The sequence below is a fragment of the Callorhinus ursinus genome, unplaced genomic scaffold (genome assembly GCF_003265705.2).
Source record: "Callorhinus ursinus isolate GAN/ISIS: 27379988/994484 unplaced genomic scaffold, GSC_fseal_2.0 scaffold18, whole genome shotgun sequence".
Taxonomy (NCBI): domain Eukaryota; kingdom Metazoa; phylum Chordata; class Mammalia; order Carnivora; family Otariidae; genus Callorhinus; species Callorhinus ursinus.
The window spans coordinates 28,388,526-28,409,283 of NW_027397080.1; the positions used below are offsets into that span (position 1 = coordinate 28,388,526).

Consider the following 20,758-nt stretch of genomic DNA (forward strand, 5'->3'; position numbering starts at 1 on the left):
GGTAAAAACCTCTCTGCGTTTTTGTCTTGAATTCCTTTCTTCCTTCAACAAGTAATCATCAAGCATCTACTTAAGGCAACCAAAAAGGGTTGTGCAGGCTGTGCACTGCCCAAGCATGCCAGGCCCAGGCCACCTTGTTAACTCGTCAGGGCTGCATCTCCCCCAAGGGTGTCTTTTGCTAACTTAGTGAGTGGTGTCCCTGCCATGGCTGAGGCCCTACTCCAGCTCACTATTGGGATAATTAAACAGTACATTGAGCACCTACTGTGTGCCGTACACCGTTCTAAATGCTTTGGCTTCATCTAATGTCTGTAATGCACTTGGCAGAGTAGGTGAGACACCAGGGAGCAGGCCTGTGATGGCACTGTTGCCCCAGCATGAGGTGTATCCAGGGGCCACCCAGATATCCACATCCCACCCCCCCACCCCTGGCCCCGGGCGCCAGACTGGTGGTCCTGCCTCTGGAGGAAGCTGGCAGTACTGGAGGGCTGCAGGGGTGAGATGTTGGCAGCTCATTAAGGGGTCTGTACTAGGGCCCTTGTCCTGCCATAGTCTGTCTCCTGAAATGTTAACCATTCCCTGCACCTTGGACAGAAGCTGCACAGGCTCACCTTCTGCAGGTTCAGGGCACGACTTCCCATGAAATTTGCCTTTCCTCCCAGAAACCACAGGACACAGTTGGGCTGGAAACACCTTTTATTTAGCAGCATGCAGCAGGGGCAGAATCCGAGCGCTGGGGTCCTTCCAGCAGGAGGGAGAGGCAGGAGTGAGGTTGGGCAGGGTGGGGAGGTTCAGGAAAGGCAGTTCCAAGGGTGGGATAGGGCATTTCAAGTCCCAGGGAAGCTGATCTAGGCATGGAGGTGGACAGGTAGTCCTTGAAAACCACCCACTCACCTCATCCTGGGCTTGCATGCCCCATTCTTAGAATCAGGGTCTAATCCTTCCCCTCACCTGCCCTGGGTTATCACGCACAGGATTCCAGGGATCTTTTGGAGATTCTGCCCCCACCTGATACCCATCTGACTTCTGGGGCTTCACTGACAGTAAGGTCAGTCCAGACCTGGCCTGGCCCCAACTCCATCTTGGCCCTGACCATCTCTGACTACGCCTGAGCCTCTGGGTCGAAGTCACCTCTCCGAGCAGGCGGGCAGAGCAAAGAGCTTGGGAGTGGCAGAATGAGGCAGAGGACGGGCCAGCACAGCCCCTCTTCCACTCCCAGATCTGTCTGAGCTACATAGTCACCTCCCAACATGTGCACTATGCAGGACAGCCACAGGCTTGCCAGATGTCCTGACTGTCCCTGCTCCGAAGGCCCCCAATGGAGACAGGGAGAAAGGGCCCAGGAGGGGAAGGCAGAGACACACATCTAGGTTGGCATCTGAGCTTGGAGACCACTCTTGGAGGAGCCTGGGAGAACACCTTGCACCTCCCCAACCTCAGGGGCCCCATCTCTTACAGGGGCTGACACAGGCCTCCCCTGTCATCATTCAGGTTGAGACCTGGGGCCTAGAGCACTGGCCCCCCCTTGGCATGTGAGGGCCGTGCAAACTGAGAGGCTCCACAAAATAGGCAACTGAGGGGCAAGGATGAACTAGGAGGTCTGGGGGAGCCTGATCCCCCTCCCCTTCCCTAACCCAGCCCTTCTCTGACAACAGTCAGGGTTTGGTGGATCAGGGCTTGGGGGGCGTCAAGGCAGGGGAGGCCCGATGGTGATGCTGCTGTTGGTGACCCTCGGGCCGTACCAGCCGGCCCAGTAGTGAGTGTCCACGCCGCCGTGCTGAAACCAGATGTAGCGGACGCCGGGCGGGTAGTTGGAGAACGTGTGAGAGACCTGGAGGGGGGGGGACAGGTGGAGGGAGGGAGAGAGGTCAGGGGGCAAGGAAGGGGCCAAGATCTTAGTGCTGGACAAGGAGTCAGCAGAACTGAGTTCTAGTCCTAACTCTTGATTTTGGGCAGGCCACTTCTCCTCTGTGCCTCAGTTTCCTCATCTGTAAAATGGAACAAAATCCTCCCGGGGCCACTCCACAGGATTACCTAAGTGTAGCTCAAAGGAACTGAAGGGAACTGAAGGAAACTCTGCAAACTGCCCAAAGATGTCCACTATGGTCGTCCCTGGGCACGTGTGGCTATTTAAGTTGAAATTAATTAAAATTAGATAAAATTAAAAATTTAGTTCCTCAGTCACAGCAGAAACTGGCCCTTTTAAGCATTCTGTAGTCACACGTGGCTATTGACTACCGTACTGCACAGCTGCAGACACAGACCATCTCTATCACTGCAGAAAATTCTACTGGACAGCACTGGTCAGACTGGCAAACTATGGCTCGGGGCCCACTGCCTTTTTTTTTTTGTAAATAAAGTTTTATTGGAACACAGCCATGTCCGTAAAGCTGCTTTCACCACATAACGGCAGAGTTGAAGAGTGGAGTAGTTGTGACAGAGACAACTTGGCCTACAAAGCCTAAAATATTTGCATCTGGCCTGTTAAGAAAATGTTTGCTGCCCCCTGGTCTAGATAGTAATAATAACCGATATTAGTAACTAATAACAGTCAACCTTTTTGAACATGGCTTTGCCAGCATCATTTCAGAGCTCGAGCAGCTGAGGCCCAGGTTAGAAGCAGCAGAGCTGGGATCTGAACCCAGGCCTGTTTGACTGCAGTCTCGGCCTTGGGCGATATGCCACCTGCCCTCTTCCTGGCCCACACACCTCCCTCCACTTGGCATCGCTCTTCTGCTGGATTGTTGCCGGATCTGGCTGGAAGGTCCCCAGGGGTGCATGTGCTGACGACAGGAGCTGAACACACAGCTGGTACTTGGACCCGCAGTCTGGCCTGGCTGCAAACCTGCGGGCAGAGGGAGGGCCCATCAGGGCCTTGGAGTTGGGGGGCAGGGTGGGGGTGGGGCGCCTGAGTAGCAGGCCCCCCTCCCCCAGACCCTCGCCCCATGCACTCACCAGTCTTTGACCTCGATGTCCGGCCGTGTGGTGTCCATCAGCTCCTCCCAATACCCTTCGGCCTTGAGGTCCACCACCTGGGACTTGAGGCAGGTGCTGGGGACGGGCAGAGGGGTGGGAGGGGCTGGGGCTCAGCACTAGGGCACTGGGGGGGGCGAAGACTGCCCTTCCCAGAGCAGGAGACCCCGGGGTGAAGTGACTTGGGTTTCCCCCCCACCCTAACAGTTCCCGAGCCTCAGATCTTACTAATAAGAAGTCACGAAGTATTTCTTGACCTGGTCATTGGGGAATTCCTTCCTCTGGTCTCTAGAGAGATCCTCCACCTTCCACTCATCACCTCCATTCACGTCCAGGCTCCAGAATTCAAAGCCCTCTGGCCAGAAAGCAGAATTCACATCATAGGGAAGCCCCCCCCCGCCAGTGGTCTCTTTCTTGCAAGTGCCCCTTCCTCCCAGATCCTCTCCCTGGATCTCTGTAGCTGCCCTCAAGCCCCATGCTGTGGGACACTGTGTGGGACACTGCAGATCAATAGCGGCTGTCTTCTATTAGATGCTTCCTGTGTGCCCAACATCATGGTAAGGGATTTCCACTGGGAATCCCAAGACATGTGACCATGTGGATGACCAGATACCTTCTGTGATGGAGAACGCTCTGACACCAGCCAGACAGATCTGATCCGGGGCTAGTCCCAGCTCTACCAATACTGGGCTGTGTGACCTTAGATAAGTTGCTTTCCCTCTCTGAGCCCTGGTTTTGTCCTCTGTAAACTGGAGTTAAGAACAAGAGCTGGCAAACTTTCTCTGTAAAGGGCCAAAATACTGTAGGTTTTGTGGGCTATATACTATCTCTGTTGCAGTCTCTCTCTCTCTCTCTTTTTAAATAACCATTTAAAACTGCAAAAACGGCTTTTAGCTTCTAGGCCAGATTTGGCTCATGGACCATAGTATGCCAACTGCTGGTCAAGAACACTTGGCTGATGGGGAGCCAAGGGAGGCAGGCATCTGAAAGCTCTGGACAGCTTGGAGTCATTTCATTATCATTTTGCTTCAGAATTTGGCCCACATAATGGGAAATGAGGCACCCATCTCATCCTAGTGTTGAGCTGATGAGTTACACCACAGTAAGGGGAAAAGGGAGCTCTAGATGATGTAGAAGTTTCGTTTTACCTGTTGTAATACGCTGGAAAGACTTACTCCATAAGTAAAGTCCCCTTTGCACTCTGGGGCAGTCCTAGGAGGCCTAGCCCTGGAGTCTGGGATCTAGGCCCACAAAATAATGGCTCTGACTTCCTGGTCTTGGGTCTTGGGCACGTAGTCCCAACTGGCCAACAGTCCCTCTCCTAGGACAGGTCACTGGGGAACTGAGGGTGGAATACAAAAATGCCACTCTTGGCTTCAGTTTGCCCATCTGAAAAATGGGAGCGATAACAGCACCTACCTCTTAGCATTATTGTGAGAGGATTAAAGGAGTTAAACCATCCAAAGTGCCTGGCTCACAGTAAGTGCATAATGAAAGTCAGCTGCTATCATGACAGTGTGTGCGTTGGGGGCATGCCAGACCCACTCTGCACCCCACCTTCAGCACACGGGTTGTGTAGGAGATTCCTGTGGAGGCTGCGTAGGAAGTAGAAGATCTTCCAGTCGGCCACGGGCTGGTCCCAGTCCTCGGTGATGAAGCCCTCCCGCAGGCACTTGCGCTTCCAGAGCGTCACCAGGTCAATGAGGTCTCGCCAGAGGCTGCAGACCAGGCGGCAGTGCAGAAGTAGGTGGCGGGCGGGCACGTGCGTGAACAGCTCCAGCAGAATGTTCTCGGGCAGCTCGTTGATGTTCCCCACGGCCATGGCATGTGGCTTCTGGACGCCCCCCTGTGGTTATTGAAAAGCTACACTATAGACTGGGCCCCCTCCCCAGAACTGAGTATTTGCCATTTACGATCTCAGGAAATTCACTGTGCCTCTCCGAGCCTCTGTTTCCTCCTCTGTAAAATGGGGCCAGGAACGGTACTAAAATGGTTTCAAATGACGTGACACAGCAGATGCTCCATAAAAGGTGACTGATTTGGGGGCGCCTGGGTGGCTCAGTCGGTTAAGCCGCTTGCCTTGGGCTCAGGTCATGATCCCTCTGCCCCTGCTCATGCTCTCTTGCTCACTCTCTCTTTCTCAAGTAAATAAATACAATCTTAAAAAAAAAAGGTGATTGATTTTACTGTCACCTCACAGCAGCCTCTAAAGGACGCTAAGGAGGCCCAGAGGGGTGCGAGTACCTGCCCAAGGTCACACAGATGGACAGAGGACGGAAAGAGTCTTCTCTGATTCTAGAGCAAGCCTTTTCCAATAGGCCAGTCTTTAGAGTGTAAGTAACAATGCGCAGTCCCGCAGAACCGTCCAGCAAGTCCTCAAACGGAGGAGGGAGAAAGGTTGGGGGCGGGGGGATAATTATCACTGTCTCCGACGGAGGTCCAAAGAGCTCAAGAGACCTCAAGGCCGCAGAATAAATGATCTGCCCGGTTGGGACTCGAGAGGGGGTGGGCAACCGGGAAAGGCCTTTCCCATACTCCCACCTCCACCCCCGCGGCTGGGCTTCAGCCTCAGGATCCCCGGCGCGCCTGCAGCCTTCCCACCTCGCGCTGTGGCTTTAAAGTGCCCCCCAAAGCCGGGGCTCGGACCCCTGGACATCGATTAGCGATCCCAGCCCGGGTTCTCGCCTCCGTCGCCGCTCTCGACCGCGCCGCGCAGCCCCCGAGGCCTGGGCCTTGTCCGCACCGGGCCTTGCTCCACGCACTGCCCGGAAACCGCCCAGTCCTCCGGCCCGCGGGGCCCCGGCCCACCCGCACCCCCACCGCGGCGCTCCCCGCGCCCACTCCGCCGGGTCACCTGCGCTCGGCAGCCGCTGCGCGGTCCCTCTCCGCGATGGGGCTGAGCGGGCCTCCGCCTGCCTGAGCGGCAGCGTGCGGCCCCGCCCCGGCCCGCCAGACCCCGCCCCGGCCCCGGCCCCGCCCCCTCGGCCCTCCCCGCGCCGCGCCCCCCATCGCGGCGTAGGAAAATTACCTGGGGGTGGGGGCGTCGGCAGGAGCCTCCGCCCCCCTCCCTCCTCCTGGGCTGCGCGCCCCGAACCCTCCATCTGACCCAGACTCGCTGCCCCCTCGCCTCCACCTCCCAGCAGCCACCCTTGGAGGGAGCTGGCAGACGCCCCATTCGGATTCCCCCCCCCCCATTAAAAAACCCGACTCCCGACCTTTCCCAGCCTCCCGGGGCAGCCGAGGAACCGGTAGCCTCAGGCCTGGGGCCGACCGCTCCGGACTGCGGGGCGTCCCGGCGCCGGGCCAAGGGCGGGGCGGGAGCGGGGGCGGAGGCGGGGGCCTTTAAGAGGCGCGGCCAGCCGGCCCCGACCTAGACGCCGGCAGCGCCTGGACTCGCCGCCGCCGCGGGACTCTGACAGCCCCGCAGCCCCGCAGCGCTACGGCTCCTCCTCCTCTCAAGACCGCCCTCCGCAGCGATGGACGGAGATGGTGAACCAGGTAGCTGCCGCCACCCGGATCCACTCGCTCAGCCCGGGAGGGGAGACTGGGGCAGGCGGGCGACTGCTACAGAGAGGGGGCATCAGAGAGCGAGGGGGTCCCCGACACCCAGCGGGGCAAACTTTCATCCAAGCAAAGCCCTTCAGACAGTCTTAAAAGAGCGCAGCCCTCCGTCTGGCTGGAGGCCTCTAGAGGTGACAGGCTCCTGGGTCCTATTTACCACGGAAATAGCATAGGAGTAATCCCACGTTCCCGTCTCTCAGCTTCCTGAGGGTCTGTTGGGTCCGGGTCTGGGACCCATCTGGGATGCAGGAGGCTGCAAGCCTTTTCTTCCATCAACTTCTTTCATTTGTCAGCTCTGGCCCTTGAGCTGCCTGTATCCCCATGGATTTCTTGGGGTTACCAGCCTCTCCCCACCCCATCCCACTCTTCCTCCTGGGCTCCCTTGGCTGGAGGGGCTGCTCTTCAACTGGGTGGCCGGTTGCCCAGTGGGGATCAGGCCAGCCGTGAGGGAGAGTTGGGGCATAGCTCTCGCCTGTGCTCAGGGCCCTCAGAGACTGCCCAGTCATCTTGTCTGGCACCAGAGACCCCCCCCCATCCCTTGAACTCCCTACTGAGCCTCTAGGGGTTGCCTGCTGAGTCAGGGTGGGAAAAAGACCTGCCTGCAAATTCCCCCACCCCTGCCCCAGCGGGCCCATCTGAGAGTGGGCCTTGCTTTGAGCAGGCCACCAGAAATACTGATGCATGCTCAGGAGGCCAAGCCCCTCTCCTCTAGCCCTGAAACTCCCAGCTCCTTCAGCCCCTGCTCCCCAATCCATGACCCCCTTGCCACACCCTCTATAGGGTCCCAGAATGGGCTCCTGCGTTTTCCCAGGGCTCAGCTGTTCCCTGGACTCCAGGGCCCAATGCAGGTGAGTGAGTCAGCCTGGGAGGCAGCTTCCAGGGGCCAGATAACTTTCCGATGGCAACAATGTGGAGAGTTGTGTGTGCTGGAAAGGGGGGGGGGCGCTGTAATCAGATCTGGGGCCTGGAGTGCCAGGCCTGAGGCCAGAAGAGGGGACCGGGCAAGGTGCACCTTTCCGGGGAGCATCAGGTGTCCAGCGGGGCCAGGGCAGGGCAGGGGGAAAGGTGGAGAGGTGAGGACACTGGGCCCAGCTCCCCAGAGAGCTGTGGGCAGCAAGACAAACGCGTGATGTGGCTTTGGGACCTGGCATTTTCCTCTCTGCACACCCATTGTTCCTGGGCGAAGCTAGTAAGCCTCGTGGGGCCTCAGTTTCTTCTTGGCAAAAAAGAAAGGGTAAACCCCCACATCATAAAGATGTGGCAAAAAAAAAAGAGAGCTATTAATGAAGGAAAGTGTTATGCTCAATAAGATTCACTAAGTAAGATATATGAGAACTGACTGTGCTCTGGGTTCTGAAGAAGAGGTAAACCCTGATTCAGCTCGAGGGTCTGACTGTGGGAGGAGAGACATACCACATTTGGTGTGGGGAGGTAAGCACTGGCAGGCTGGTGTCCTGGCAACACACAGACTTGGGTCTAGGCCCTGCCTGTTCCCTCCCCCACAGCTCAGCCTGTTTCTAGCACCTCCTGGGCTTTCCAGGCTCTAGCCCTTAGGACCCCCACCCCCCCCATCCTAGCTCTGAGGGCACTGCCCCTCCTCCCCCATCATCTGGAGTGGCCCCATCTCCTCGCCACTGTGTCTTCCTCCTCCTGAGACACTGTGGGCTCAGTATCTGCTTACTCAAGGTTTTGATGGCCCAGCTGAGGCCGGCTGGGTTCCAGGAGACCGCCCAGCCTGTAGCTCCTGACATCTGCCCCCTCCTTACGATTTAGAGTGCCCTGGCCCCCTCCTCAGGGGATCGGAACATCTGCGCTTGTTTGAATGGCCTGGCCCAATGATTACTCCCATTCCACAGATGAGGAAACAGAGGGCTGGGGGTAGGTAAAAAAGGGAGTGAAAGGACCTTCGTTTCTCCAGCATTTATTATATCTCCTTGTTCCGTATCGCTCGCTCTGTTCTAGCGAGCCCCCACATCACACAGCTGTGGCTGGCAGGGGGTTCCAACCCCTGTGCTCCCTTCCCTTCAGCCTCAGATCCCCACAGCCCTGCCCTCGTACCAGTGGTGCAACCTTTGGCGAGTCAAAAATCAAACTCATAACAGTGCCTCCAAAGTCAATACATTATTTTATGGAGGGCACGGTGGTTAATGGTGGCTCTGGAGCTGGACTGCCTGGGTTCAAGTCCAGGCTCCGACTGCTCATTTGCTATGTGGTCCCTTGTGGTTTCACCTCTCTACGCCCCAGCTTCCTCATCAATGAAATAGCAACGGCAGTAGGAACAGCCTCGCAGAGATGCTGTAAGGATTCAGAGTAAAGAAACTGCTTAGAACAATGCCTAGCTCTTGCTAAATGCCCAGGAAACATTAGCTGCTGACAGCACGCCAGGGAGGGTTCCAGATGCCAGGCACTGGGATGAACCAGTGAGTGTCCCAGACCCAGTTCCTGCCCTCTCACGCTCAGTCTGGTCCTGAGAGAGGTGTTTACAAGCCAACACACGCTAGGACAAGAGCTAGGAAGGACAGGAACTCCACAGTGGGAAGATGTCGTGGTGGGAAGTCTGGGAGCACTCCCCCCGGAGGAGGCGAGGGGAGCAGGGATCTCAGGGGGTGGTGGTAAGGATAAAGGAGTGGATGTGTGATACATGGAGTCAAGTTCCTGCCATAGACGGATGCCCTTATAGGAATATTACCAGTTGCTGTTGTCTTCTCAGGTTTACTGGCCCTGCAGGGACAACTGAGGTCTCTGAGGCCACTCTTGGGACTGGCGGCTGGTCTGTGGCCCTCACCCCGCCCCCACCCCCTTGGGTGGGCCTCCCCCACTGGGCACCAGTCTCTGGGCGCAGAATCATGGGGCCCAGCTGCGGATTGCCCGAGGCTGGGTGGGAGGCAGATAGCCGACACACGGGGGTTCTCAGGCTCGGAGGGGGACAGTCTGAGCGGAGTCACAGCCCCCCACCCCCGCCTGCAGAGAGCGTGGGCCAGCCAGAGGAGGTGAGCCCGGAGGGGCAGCAGGAGGAGGCGGGCGCGCAGGAGGCGAGCGCCGGGGAGGAGCGGCCCGAGGAGGAGGAGGAGGAGGAGGAAGAGGAGGAGGAGGCGGCGGCGGCGGCGGCGGCGGCGGAGGCGGCCGCGTACCTGGCCGAGCTGCCGGAGCCGCTGCTGCTGCGCGTGCTGGCCGAGCTGCCCGCCGCCCAGCTGGTGCAGGCCTGCCGCCTGGTGTGCCTGCGCTGGAAGGAGCTGGTGGACGGCGCCCCTCTCTGGCTGCTCAAGTGCCAGCAGGAGGGGCTGGTGCCCGAGGGCGGCGCCGAGGACGAGCGCGACCACTGGCAGCAGTTCTACTTCCTGAGCAAGCGGCGGCGCAACCTGCTGCGCAATCCGTGCGGGGAAGGTGAGGGGCTCGGCGAGCTCAACTTACCCTGCCGCAAAATGGGCCGGAACAAGGCTAGCCCGCTTTGGAGGGCTCAATGAGATAAAGCCCTGGCGCAATGCCCTGCAGAGTGGCCCCAACACATACTGTACCTGTGGTTGCCTCCCTGGCCGCCTGTGCCCTGGGGGTCCCTTTTCCCAGGTCCTAACCCCCTCAGCGAGCTGGGGCAAGACCGGCCCTCGGCAGGACCCTCCCAGGAGGGAGAGAGGATCTGGGGACGGACAGGAAGGGCCTCCCGTTCTACCCGCACCATCACCTGCCCAGCCCACCGTTCAAGTCTCACGTTGCCCAGCCCTGCACCCCCCCCAAACTATAGTAGCAAGGGCCAGCCCTGCCACACCCTCAGCAGGGAGTGGGTGACCAGAGTGGGGCTGTCGTGTTCCTACAGAGGACCTGGAGGGCTGGTGCGACGTGGAGCACGGTGGGGACGGCTGGAGGGTGGAGGACCTGCCCGGAGACTGTGGGGTGGAATTCATCCATGATGAGAGCGTCAAGAAGTACTTCGCCTCCTCCTTTGAGTAAGGAGAAGGGGGATGGAGGGCAAAGCGGGGGAGAGGGGTCGCCACTCCCTCCTAACTCCAGTTCCCCAGGTGGTGTCGCAAAGCTCAGGTCGTTGACCTGCAGGCCGAGGGCTACTGGGAGGAGCTGCTGGACACCACTCAGCCGGCCATCGTGGCGAAGGACTGGTGAGCGGCCGTCGGGATGGGCCAGGACTGTGGGGAAGGGAAAGGGGACGGGGTGAAGGAGGGAGTGTGTGTGTGTGTGTGGTGGGGGGGCAACTTGGAGACGCTGCCCTGTTCCAGGGGCTGTTGCCTCCCAACTCTAGTGGTTGTGGTCACGTGGGCCAGGGCTTTTTCAGAAGGTGGAACTCCCCCTCCCCTCCTGATTTCTAAATGTTGGCAATCAAAAAACAAAACATGTCACCGTGGGCTGGCTTTAGCCTCAGAGTTGGGTCTGGCCCACCTGGGTGTAGTCCTTGGGTTTGGACCTTGGGCGAGTCCTTTCTCTCTGTGGCCTCAGTTTCCTTATCTGTAAAACGGGGACCTTGGTAGTACCGGCCACCGGGTTAGGCGGAAATGAGAACCTGTGGAGCAGGCCCGGCCCACAGTAGCGGCTCAGCAGGGCGCGGCCGGCACTCGCTCCCTCCCTCGGGGCAGGTACTCGGGCCGCGGCGACGCCGGCTGCCTGTACGAGCTCACCGTGAAGCTGTTGTCGGAGCACGAGGACGTGCTGGCCGAGTTCAGCAGCGGGCAGGTGGCCGTGCCCCCAGACAGCGACGATGGGGGCTGGAGGCAGGTGAGCCTAGAGGCTCCGGGTGGCGGGGCGGGGCCTGGGAACGAGGGGCGGGGCTCGTGGTAACCCCGCCAACGGAACGAGGATGGGGCCGGCTTGGCGGAGAGGTGTGGAAGAGGGACCCAGGCTGAGAAGTCGAGGGGAGGCTAGAGGCGGGAAAGTGCGCCGGGGTGGGGTGGCTGGGGGAGGCACCAGGGCCCTAACCTGACCCTCCTGCCTCCACTCCCCAGATCTCGCACACCTTCACCGACTATGGGCCCGGCGTCCGCTTTGTCCGCTTCGAGCACGGGGGTCAGGACTCCGTCTACTGGAAGGGCTGGTTCGGGGCCCGGGTGACCAACAGCAGCGTGTGGGTGGAGCCTTGAGTGACCCCCCCTTCTCCAACCTCAGCCGCCTTGGAGGGGCAGAGGTCTGGGGTGCATAGGTCTTAGTAGTTAGCATCCTCACCTTTCCCTTCCTCACCCCCCACTCCTCTCCTGCCCCATACTCCAAGCCCAGCCCCCACACTGGGAAGGAGGGGTTGTGTTGGCATATATTTGCATCTGGAAAATGAGATGGGTGAGGGTATGGGCCTGGGCTGGGCCCACCGCTGAACCCCGTGCCCCTACTACAGTGCCTGCCACAAAGTGGGCGCTTAATAAAACTGTTTGTCCAAGGAAGGAATGAATGAACAAACGGACGAATGAATACCTCTCCCTTTGCATCCTTCTCTGTCTCCTGAGGGCCCCTGGACTGCCTGGAAAAATACTTGGTGGGGCTCCAGCTGCTCTGGTTTCCAGGGGCCCTTGGGCCGGTGCAGAGCCAGCCAGGCCTGGGCCGGCTGGACAAAGGCTGGGATTGTGAGGGTGAGGAGTGGGGAGCTGGGCCTGGCGCCTGACTGACACCCAAGCTGCCCAGAGGCCAGGACAGGGTGTGTGTGGGGGGGTTGTCCTCCAGGCCTCTCTGGATCCCTTGATCCCCATCCCGTTCCTTTCTGAGGGCAGGATCATTGGGGGGGGGTTGGCAGCACCTCACCTAGAATACGAACTCTCCTGGGCCCAGGGATGGATGCCAGTGGCCCAGGTGGGGATGGGGAGATGGGGAGGGTGGCTGGGGGAGCAACGTGGTGTCCCTCTTAGCTCATGCGCCCTTCATGCCATCCTCTCGGGCCTGGTGTTGGATTGAACAGGAATCATTCGCATCTGGTCTTTGGTCTTTTTCCAAGCCCTACCCAGAGGCTGGCCCCTTAGCACTGGTTTGAGCAGAAGGGGCAGGGGTGTGGTGCCCGGCAGTCTTTCTGGCCTCCCCAGCAGCTATCACACCCAGCCCTTCCCCAGGACGCTCAGCTGCTGGTCCTGGGGGTGACTGAGTGTCTCCACACAGCTGCTCTCCTCTTGGAAATGGTGACCAATAAAATCTCAGTGGCCCTCCGGCTTTCCTTTGATTCTGAGCCCTGGTGCCACCTGCTGGTCAGATGGGATTGCGGGGTTTAAATTGGGCCGGCCTGCACTTGTTCACTGGTTCATTCATTCACTCACCATTCCTGAAGCCCCAGCCCTGGGGCCAGGCTCTGTGCAGGGCCTTGAGATTCCAGGGGTGAGGGAGACACTCTTTGTCCCAGGAAGATGGGGCGCCCTGGGAAGAGATATCCAGTGTCTTGGGGGGCTCCAGCTAGAGTCCCAGCTCTGGGGGCATCCTCAGCCTCTCTTAGAACTCCCAATCTGAAGGTGGAGGCAGAGCCCCTGCCCTATGGGCATCCTTAGTCCTTTCTAGGGGATCTCACACATTCTGGTGGGGAAGGCACCGTCCACAATTACCTGAGTTGCCGATCAGGGGAATTGATGCCTTGATGGGTTTGATGAAAGCCATGGAGGAAGAGGGTCACCCCCCACGAGTTTCTAGGTTTACACGAAAGAGTAATAGGCAAGGTAGTGCTCTGGGGCGATGGACTAGGGTGGGCGTGTGGAGAGCCCCATGAGGGTGAGTTGGGAGAGGCCTGGGACCTCCCACCCCTCCTCCAGCCGGGGAGGTTTCAGGAAGAGGCTGGATGGAGACTCAGCGAGCGTGAGAGCCAGGAGTTGCGTCCAGGTGCCTGTGGGGACCAGACGTCAGGGCTGTGATGTGGGGGCATGGGAGGTCCTGCAGGTGGAGGAGCTCCCCCCACCATGGGGCAGTCAGAAGAGAGGCCCATGAAGGGTCTGGGGCTCTGGGCTGGAGGATTGGCAGTGTATGGAGCCAGCAGCCAAAGCCAAGGCCGCTGGTGAGGGCTGGGGACAAATGTGGAGTGAGGTGGGAGAGGGCACAGAGAAACCTCCGACTGCTGCGGTGGGGGAGACAGAGCAGCCAGGGAAGCGGGGGTAGGGCAGTGGGGAAGGAAGATGCAAGCCCAGCGAGGCCACCTGCAGCCAACTGTCTGCTCTCAGAGGAGGGAGCCAGAAACCCAGAGACGAGATTCTTTGCCCTGAGACCCCAGGGCATGGGAACCACAGAGGAGACCTGAGGGGCTCAGATAATGGGGTGCTTCAGACCCACTGTCCCTGAGTGCCTGTCACTAGAGGCTAGTTGGATACAATGGTGGTATTCAGCTTGGGAAGACCAGAGAGCTGCTCCTGAGTCATCAAAGGGCTGATGCTGGGGCCCCTGGGTGGCTCAGTCATTAAGCAACTCCCTTCGGCTCGGATCATGATCCCAGGGTCCTGGGATCAAGCCCCGAATTGGTCTCCCTTCTCAGCGGGAGGCCTGCTTCTCCCTCTCCCACTCCCCCTGCTGTGTGTTCTCTCTCTTGCTTGGTCTCTCTCTGTCAAATAAAATCTTTAAAAAAAAGGGCTGATGCTTCGGGGGTAGGTGGGCCAGCAAAGCTCACTGTGCATGGAGCATGGCCTGTCACACCACCCCCGTGACCCAGTCGGAGATGGGGAAGGGGGAGAGGGCATTGTTAACCCTGCTGTACACATGAGGATACTGAGGAGCCAAGACTCGGCAGATGACTCACAGATTCATTGGAGAAGCAGAAGGTTCAGCCTAGGTGCAATGGGCTTCAAAGAGCGGGCACTTAACCACTAACAACCCCCCCCCCAACATTGATTATAGGACTGCAGATGTCGGCTTCCTTCAAGGGAAAAACCTATGATGTCCAGCAGGGGGCGCCTCAGGGCACTCTCTGAACAATGGGGAGTGTGGATAGCGGACAGGTTAGCCACATGGCTCAATGGCACCTGAACATCGGCTCAGGAGAGAGAGGTGCATGTTCCCGAAGGTCCTTTCTAATCCATCAGTGTTTATTGAGCACCTACTATCTGCCAGGAAGGGTAAAACCAGATGAGGACTCTGCCCCCTGGAATATACAGTCTAGACGGAGAAACCTAAATACAAGCATCTAAATAAATAATTATCAACACGATAGAGCCCTTAATATATATACCAGGCAATACTCTCTGAGAGATTTATATATATTGATTCTTTAAAATAACCTTATGGAGGGGAAGTATTATTACTTCCATTTTTACAAGTGAGAAAACTGGAGCATAGAGAGGTTAAGCAACTTGCCTGAGGCCACAGAGCTAATATGTGGTGGAACTGGAATTCCACTTAGCCACTTAGGCGCTTGACTTCTATAGTGAAGTAAACAAACTAGGGAGTGGGAGTGGTCATTTTGGTCAAAGTGATCAGGGAGGACCTCTTTGAGGAAGGGACATTTGAAGGATGAGGAGAAACCAGCCATGCAGATATCTGGGGGAAGAACGTTGTAGGAGCAGTAAGTGCAAAGGCCCTGAGGTGGGAATGAACTCATTTACAGATCAGAAAGACTGGAGATCAGTGAGCAAGTAGGGAAATGGTTTGACATGAGGTTGGAGATATAGGCAGGCAATCCCGAGAGTTTCCTGAGCACTTACTGTGTGCCCTGTCTTACAAGGTATACATGTTTTAAGGAAAAACCTTTGCTCTATCCAGCAGGACCTGAGAATGGGGAGTTAGACAGGAGCAACTTAAAGTCAAGGTGATGAAACCAAATTTCCCAAGAGTAACAGGATGAACAGGATGCTGCTGATAACAGCAGTGATGGGGATGATAACAGGCATCCGTTGGGACCTGCTGGGAGTCAATTCCTGTGCTAAGCACACAGGCCTCTTCGATCTGCTCAGTGGCCCTCTCCGGTAGATGCAGATATTCCCATTTCATAGATGAAAGAGCTTAGACTCCAAGATGTTGGGTAACTTGCCCGGGGATATACACAATGTGCAGATAGTCATGGCTTTCCAGTTTCAAATCCTGAGCTGAATTCCCAGCTCAGGTACTAGCCATTTCCCTCTGGCACAGGGTCAGAGATGGGCACATGCCAGGGGACAGAGCCGGGGCAGAAACTAGGGGCTCTGACGTGAGGAAGCATTGAAGTGGTGGAGATGACCGGGGCTGTGAGGCTCCAGGCCTTTTAAGCATATTATTGATTGCCCCAGGCAGAAGGAGGGGATGCTAAGTGTTTCTGGGCCATTTTGGTTATGGGGTTGGGGAAGGCAAAATGAATTTTCTTTCAGATTTCTTAGTGGAGCCTTCTATTTAGCAGTTTTGCAATGGGAAAACTTTCGTCTCTGATTTGTTTTCTTTGTAAACCTGGATTTTCGTAGGCATGGTTATATGTTCAGTAGCGGTTGTATAGGGAGGAGGGAAGAAGGACCAGTTCTTCAAACCACCACTAGGTGTCAGCATTGTCAAGGGAGTTCCCAGGCTGGGCTCCTCTGGCCCAGTTCTCTGCAGAGGAAGAGGGTATCTGCAGAGGGGATTTGAATTTGGAGCCTGAGTTATTGTCTGGGGCTGAGTCTGGGCCTGAGGGGCTGGGCCTCCTGCCTGCTTTGGGGCTGCTCTAATGCCAGAGGCTCCTGAGACATACTTATGATGCGAGGTCCTCTGAGGTTAGAGTCCTATAAAACTAGGAAGGACTTGTGGTCTCCGGGAATCCAGCCCCCAATAGGTCTGGGGGCCTAGACACCACCTTCCTCCCACCACCCCTGCTAACTTGGCAGAGCCCTGGGCCTTCCTCTTGGCCCCTCGCCTGCAGTGAACCCAGAACACCCAGGCAGATCCAGTTCTGATCTCCTGGTGAGTAATGACTTTGCTATTTTTTCCCCCCGTAAATTAAACCTAATCTTGTGTTGACTCTGCTGAACAAGGAGAATAATGAAGAAGATTAAGATGAGATGGTATTCATTCTTCTCCAACAAAAGCCAATTAATTGTCAGCAGGATTACCGCCCTGAGCCAGGAGCACCACTAACTCTGCAGACAGGGTGGGCAGAGCTGGGGGCTGTCTCTTAGTGCTCCAGCAGGGGTCTGCTGGTGATGCAACAGGAAAAATTTCAGTTAGATGTAAAGAAGAACTGCCTGGATGAGAGAAGGGGCTGAAGCCAAGGCGGGGGATATGAAGGGTATGAAATACCTTCCATACCAGCTGAGGTTTGTAGGACAAGGAGGCAGCTCCCTGGGAACATCAGGGAGCATCCCTGCACTTACAAGGCATTTGCTCCCTGAGGCCCCATCTCCATCCCAGGCCAGCTGACACCCTTCCCTGCCTTTCCTCCCTTAGGGTATCACTATGTGACCTGTCTCAGCCTCATGGGCTCCATTCTGGGGTTGCCTTTGGTAAATGAACTTGCATGTAGGGGTTTCCAGCTTCTTCCCCACCCTGCTTGCCGTCCTCCTTTCCTGTCCCAGGAATTGGGGTTCAGAGCATGGATTTGGAGACAGAAACACTTGGATTTCACCTGGCTTTGCCCCTCGTCCTCAGCTGCAAAATGGGACCTGCAACCGCACTTGCCAACCTGCTTTGCAGCTATGAGGAGCTTAAGCACCCAAGCTTCCAGACCCAGTCCTAGCACCTGCTGGGTTCTTTGTATAAGACAGGGGGCCAAGTGGGTCAGGTGGACTGCAATACTGCTGGGGCCACTGTGGAGAGGCAGGGGTGGGAGGTAGGGGAGGAGACTAACATTTGTCAATTTCCTACCCGTCTACACTATCTCACGGACTCCGTGTAGCAGCCCCTGGGGGAGGCTTCACTCGTCATCCCAATTTACGGAAGAGAAGTCTGAGGTGCTGAGAGGAGGGTCTAGTGGTTAAGATCACAAACCGTAACCTGCAGAGCTAACTGGGGTGGCCCTGGATCCGAGGGGCCCTTGGGCTTGGGCTCCTCCCAAACTCCATGTTGCTTCAATGCACTTGAAAGGCATTCAACCCACACTTAATGAATGAAACATTCCTCAATTGCCATTTCTGGCCCAGTAGGTCCCCGTTTCAGACTCTCTTACATCCTGGTAGCTCCCAGGAGTAAATGGATTGTGCATGATTGCAAAATTCTTCTTGGTAATTCTTGGCAACTCACCCGTCTTACTAGTACTATTAAGAAAAACCCATCGTTCCATCCAGATCTCAGGCCTTGCTTCATTTACTGGGATTGATAAGGCTCTATTATTTTCTGAGCATGGCAAGAGTATCCCTGAAGTCCGCATTTTCTAGTTCATGGCATTGCGTACCTATCGAGCGCTCACTATGTGCTAGGCATCGGTGTGTGGCTTTTGGATCCTTCCAGCACATCTAGGCACTGTTTTCCTTCCCACGTGAGAGACCGTGGCTCTCACTGATTGCCAGAGAACGCAGGCTTGCCAGAGACCACACAGCTGGAATCCACCCCAGGGAGGGAGTCCTGTCCACACCAAGGGGCTGTCCCACGACTTTCATGGCAGATTCCGGTCCTGTACAGGGTGGGATTGGTGAAGAGTGTGGGTCTCAGGGTCCAGTGAACCCCTGAAGGCCTTGTCCTGCTGGGAGCTCACCAACTAAAGGGGGTGATACCTAGATTGCCAGTTTTGACCCTCCCTGCTCTGTGACCTTGTCCGTCACTTAACCAGTCAGCGACTTAGCTTCCTTGTCTGTAAAACCGGGCTGATCATAGTACTTACCTCATAGGGTTGTTATGAGGATCGAATGAATGAATAATTTGTAATGCACGAAGTAGTATTTGTGAAGATCAGGGCTTGCACATATCAAGTATTATATGTGAGTTTGTTAAAAAAGTAAAATGAATAAATCTGGCAGCTTATAGTCTAATAGTAAAAGGGCTATGAGAAAAAGGCCCACCATATTTTGGGAACCCAGAGGAGAGGCATCTAACTTGGACCTTAATCAGGGAGGGCTTTCTGGAGGAAGCAGTGAGTGGACTCTTGATCTGAGGAGTAATAGAAAGGTAAATCTAGCCAGCTCTTAGCTTCCTGTCCCATAAGCTGGAGGTGTGGTAGTAACCGGTCATTTCCTGGAGCTTATTGTTATAATTTATCAATGTGATAAGCACCACAGTGTTGTGTGGATTTGAGCAGAAATCCGTGTCTTTAGGGACCCATGATTGAGGGTGGTGGGCCAAGAGGATCCTGAACCTTCTCTTAAGATAGAAGAAGACCCTAGGCAGGTGCAGAGAAATCTCTTGCTGTTCACGGTGTAGCAAGGCCCTCATGGCCTGCATAAAGACAAAGATGTCTTTGGGAAAAATAAAAATAAAAAAAAAAAAGGAAAGAAGAAGCAGGCAGGGAAATGATTTTCTCAGCTGGTGTTTCTCAGGGAATTAAATCTTGTTTTTCGTCACCACTGAGCGGAATAATCCAATATATTAAAGCAGAAGCTCCCCTCCTATTTATTGCTGTGACTTTGACCTAACAGTCTTGGGCTGCATTTGGAATCAGATGGTCCTGGGGAGGGAGAAGGGAGGGAGGCATTGGCCCCCTGGATCAATTACTCTGCTCTCCAACACCGGAAAATGAATTATTCCCCCAAAAGCAGGCTCCTCATCTGATGAATTCTGCACTGCAGAGCTGGTGAAGTTATACCAAATTGAATTTGCTCTTTGAGAGACATTTAAAACCAGGTGGAGTGTGCATGTTGGTGGGGAGTGTCTGATAACCACAGGGGCCTCTGTTGCCTGGCTGGGGAAGCCCCCCGCTCACAGTGGGGGGTGGTGGTGAGAGGCAGCCATCTCACCTGCCCAAGGGGCCACCTGCATTCTGCAGGGGTGAGACATTTTGTTCCCAGCCTGAGGCTCAGAGAGAGGAGGTTGCTTGTCTGAGGCCACACAGTGAACTAGTAACTATGACAACCTGTTACCTTTTTGTCCCTCCTTCTCTGGGCTGAGCTGAAAATGGCCTCAAATCCATCCCCCTACCCCCCCGTCCCAAACCTCAGGTGGAACAAGTTGGGATTGAGAGCTTTTCACTCTGTGGTACTGGTTTTGCTCTGGCATAGCTGTGTGACCTGGGACGAGTAGCTCAATCTCTTTGGGCGTCAGTTTCCCAATCCAAAAAATGGGTTTACTAAAATCCTTGTACTGGTTGCCAATCTGTCAGCTGCAAACGACAGAAATGCAATTCAGAATGGTTTAATAAAAAGCAAATTTGGGCCTCACATAACAGAAAAGCCCAGTGCCGATTTCTCTCAGGTATAGCTGGATCCAGAGACTCCAATGGCATACTCAGAATTTGGGCTTTCTCTTTGTCTCTTGGCTCTGTGTGGCTTCGTCCCAGGCAGGCTCACTCTGGAAGGGGCCCGGCACCCCCAGCATTAAGTTCAGTGGGTTCACGTGCCCGTCTCTGAGCCAGTTATGGCCCTCCCGTGGGCAAGGCCTGGTATGGACTCACCCAGTAGGGACCACAGGCTGAGGGAGGGGGGCAGATACTGTGGGGTTAAAGAAGGGGGACTGGGTGCTGCGGGGGAGTCCTGCCCCTGACGGGCTCCAGGTGAGAATGAGTGGGTGCTTGGCACAACGCTGGGCATTGGGCAAGCATTCTGCCAACCACGGTCCTGCTGAGAGTGATGGCTTCCAATTTTCAGTGAGGAGGATGCAGTGTCCACCTGGGCAGGGTACGAGGGGCTCTGCCCAGACTCCCTCTGCCTCTCCCACGGTCTCCCGCTCCATCTGCTCCCCCAGCCCAGCCCCAGGCCAGATCCCAGCCTTGGCCCTCTGCCTGGCCAGGGGGCCCCAGGGAGGGGGGGCTGGTTTCCTCACCCCACACAGTCCAGGAGCTGCAGAGATTGCACTTTGACTAATGATGTGGGGAAGAGAGGAAAAAACTAGCCCGAGTTGGAGCTATTTTAGCTGAAAAACCCTCCCCCTGGATTTGAGCAGGTTTTTCAGGCCTAATGAGCTGGGGCCGAAGGAGTTGCTGGGGAGGGGGCCAAGGCTAGAGCTCTGCAGGGGCTGGAGGCCTGGTCAGGGAGAGAGGGGTGGGGGCAGAGGGGGCTCTGTGCCCCTGAGCTGAGAGCTGCTCAGCCTGCAGTGGGCACTGCCAACTCTCCAGGGGTACCTGCCCTCTTCATGCCCCCTTGCTGTCTGATCCCCCTCATGCAGGAACTATCTCCAATGGCCAAGACAATTTTGTCAGGCTTGATTATCTTTAGCCTGTATTGTGAAAGCACTGGGTATCTGTTTTATGTTCTCCAAATATAAAGTCATGTTATAATATTGTGGTTGCCTTTTTATGTTACAAGCTCTACCTCCC

At 56.3% G+C, this 20,758-nt stretch overlaps 2 protein-coding genes across 7 annotated transcripts; one reads left to right on the forward strand and one right to left on the reverse strand.

Annotated features, from left to right (window-relative positions):
• Nucleotides 1–684: 684 nt before the first annotated feature.
• FBXO44 (F-box protein 44) lies at nt 685–6,325 on the reverse strand. 6 transcript variants are annotated; one of them, XM_025857054.2, is made up of 6 exons: nt 6,189–6,325; nt 4,531–4,819; nt 3,202–3,328; nt 2,956–3,051; nt 2,710–2,845; nt 685–1,831 (listed from the first exon to the last, which is right to left on the reverse strand). In XM_025857054.2, the coding sequence occupies exons 2-6, from the start codon at nt 4,793–4,795 to the stop codon at nt 1,688–1,690; spliced, it is 768 nt and encodes a 255-aa protein (XP_025712839.1). In that variant the 5' UTR covers nt 4,796–4,819; nt 6,189–6,325; the 3' UTR covers nt 685–1,687. The 6 variants fall into 6 exon arrangements, with proteins under 6 accessions (XP_025712839.1, XP_073759454.1, XP_073759453.1 ...); XM_073903353.1 differs by lacking the exon at nt 6,189–6,325 and adding an exon at nt 6,002–6,176 and having other exon boundaries at nt 3,231–3,328; XM_073903352.1 differs by lacking the exon at nt 6,189–6,325 and adding an exon at nt 6,002–6,175.
• FBXO2 (F-box protein 2) lies at nt 6,305–11,909 on the forward strand. The gene is made up of 6 exons (XM_025857051.2): nt 6,305–6,471; nt 9,502–9,918; nt 10,346–10,475; nt 10,548–10,643; nt 11,115–11,253; nt 11,481–11,909. The coding sequence occupies exons 1-6, from the start codon at nt 6,450–6,452 to the stop codon at nt 11,613–11,615; spliced, it is 939 nt and encodes a 312-aa protein (XP_025712836.1). The 5' UTR covers nt 6,305–6,449; the 3' UTR covers nt 11,616–11,909.
• Nucleotides 11,910–20,758: the final 8,849 nt, after the last annotated feature.

Bases quoted from the DNA above. Each gene is read 5' to 3' on its own strand.
- FBXO44 (XM_073903352.1), bottom strand. From the start codon at position 6,148: ATGGGGCGTCTGCCAGCTCCCTCCAAGGGTGGCTGCTGGGAGGTGGAG. The intron at 3,329-4,530 runs GTGGGGTGCAGA...CTTTCTGGCCAG, and splicing joins ACACAACCCGTGTGCTGAAG to AGGGCTTTGAATTCTGGAGC. The intron at 1,832-2,709 runs GTGTGTGGGCCA...CCCCCCCTCCAG, and splicing joins GCGATGCCAAGTGGAGGGAG to GTCTCTCACACGTTCTCCAA.
- FBXO2 (XM_025857051.2), top strand. From the start codon at position 6,450: ATGGACGGAGATGGTGAACCAG. The intron at 9,919-10,345 runs GTGAGGGGCTCG...GTGTTCCTACAG, and splicing joins GCGCAATCCGTGCGGGGAAG to AGGACCTGGAGGGCTGGTGC. The intron at 10,476-10,547 runs GTAAGGAGAAGG...CCAGTTCCCCAG, and splicing joins TACTTCGCCTCCTCCTTTGA to GTGGTGTCGCAAAGCTCAGG.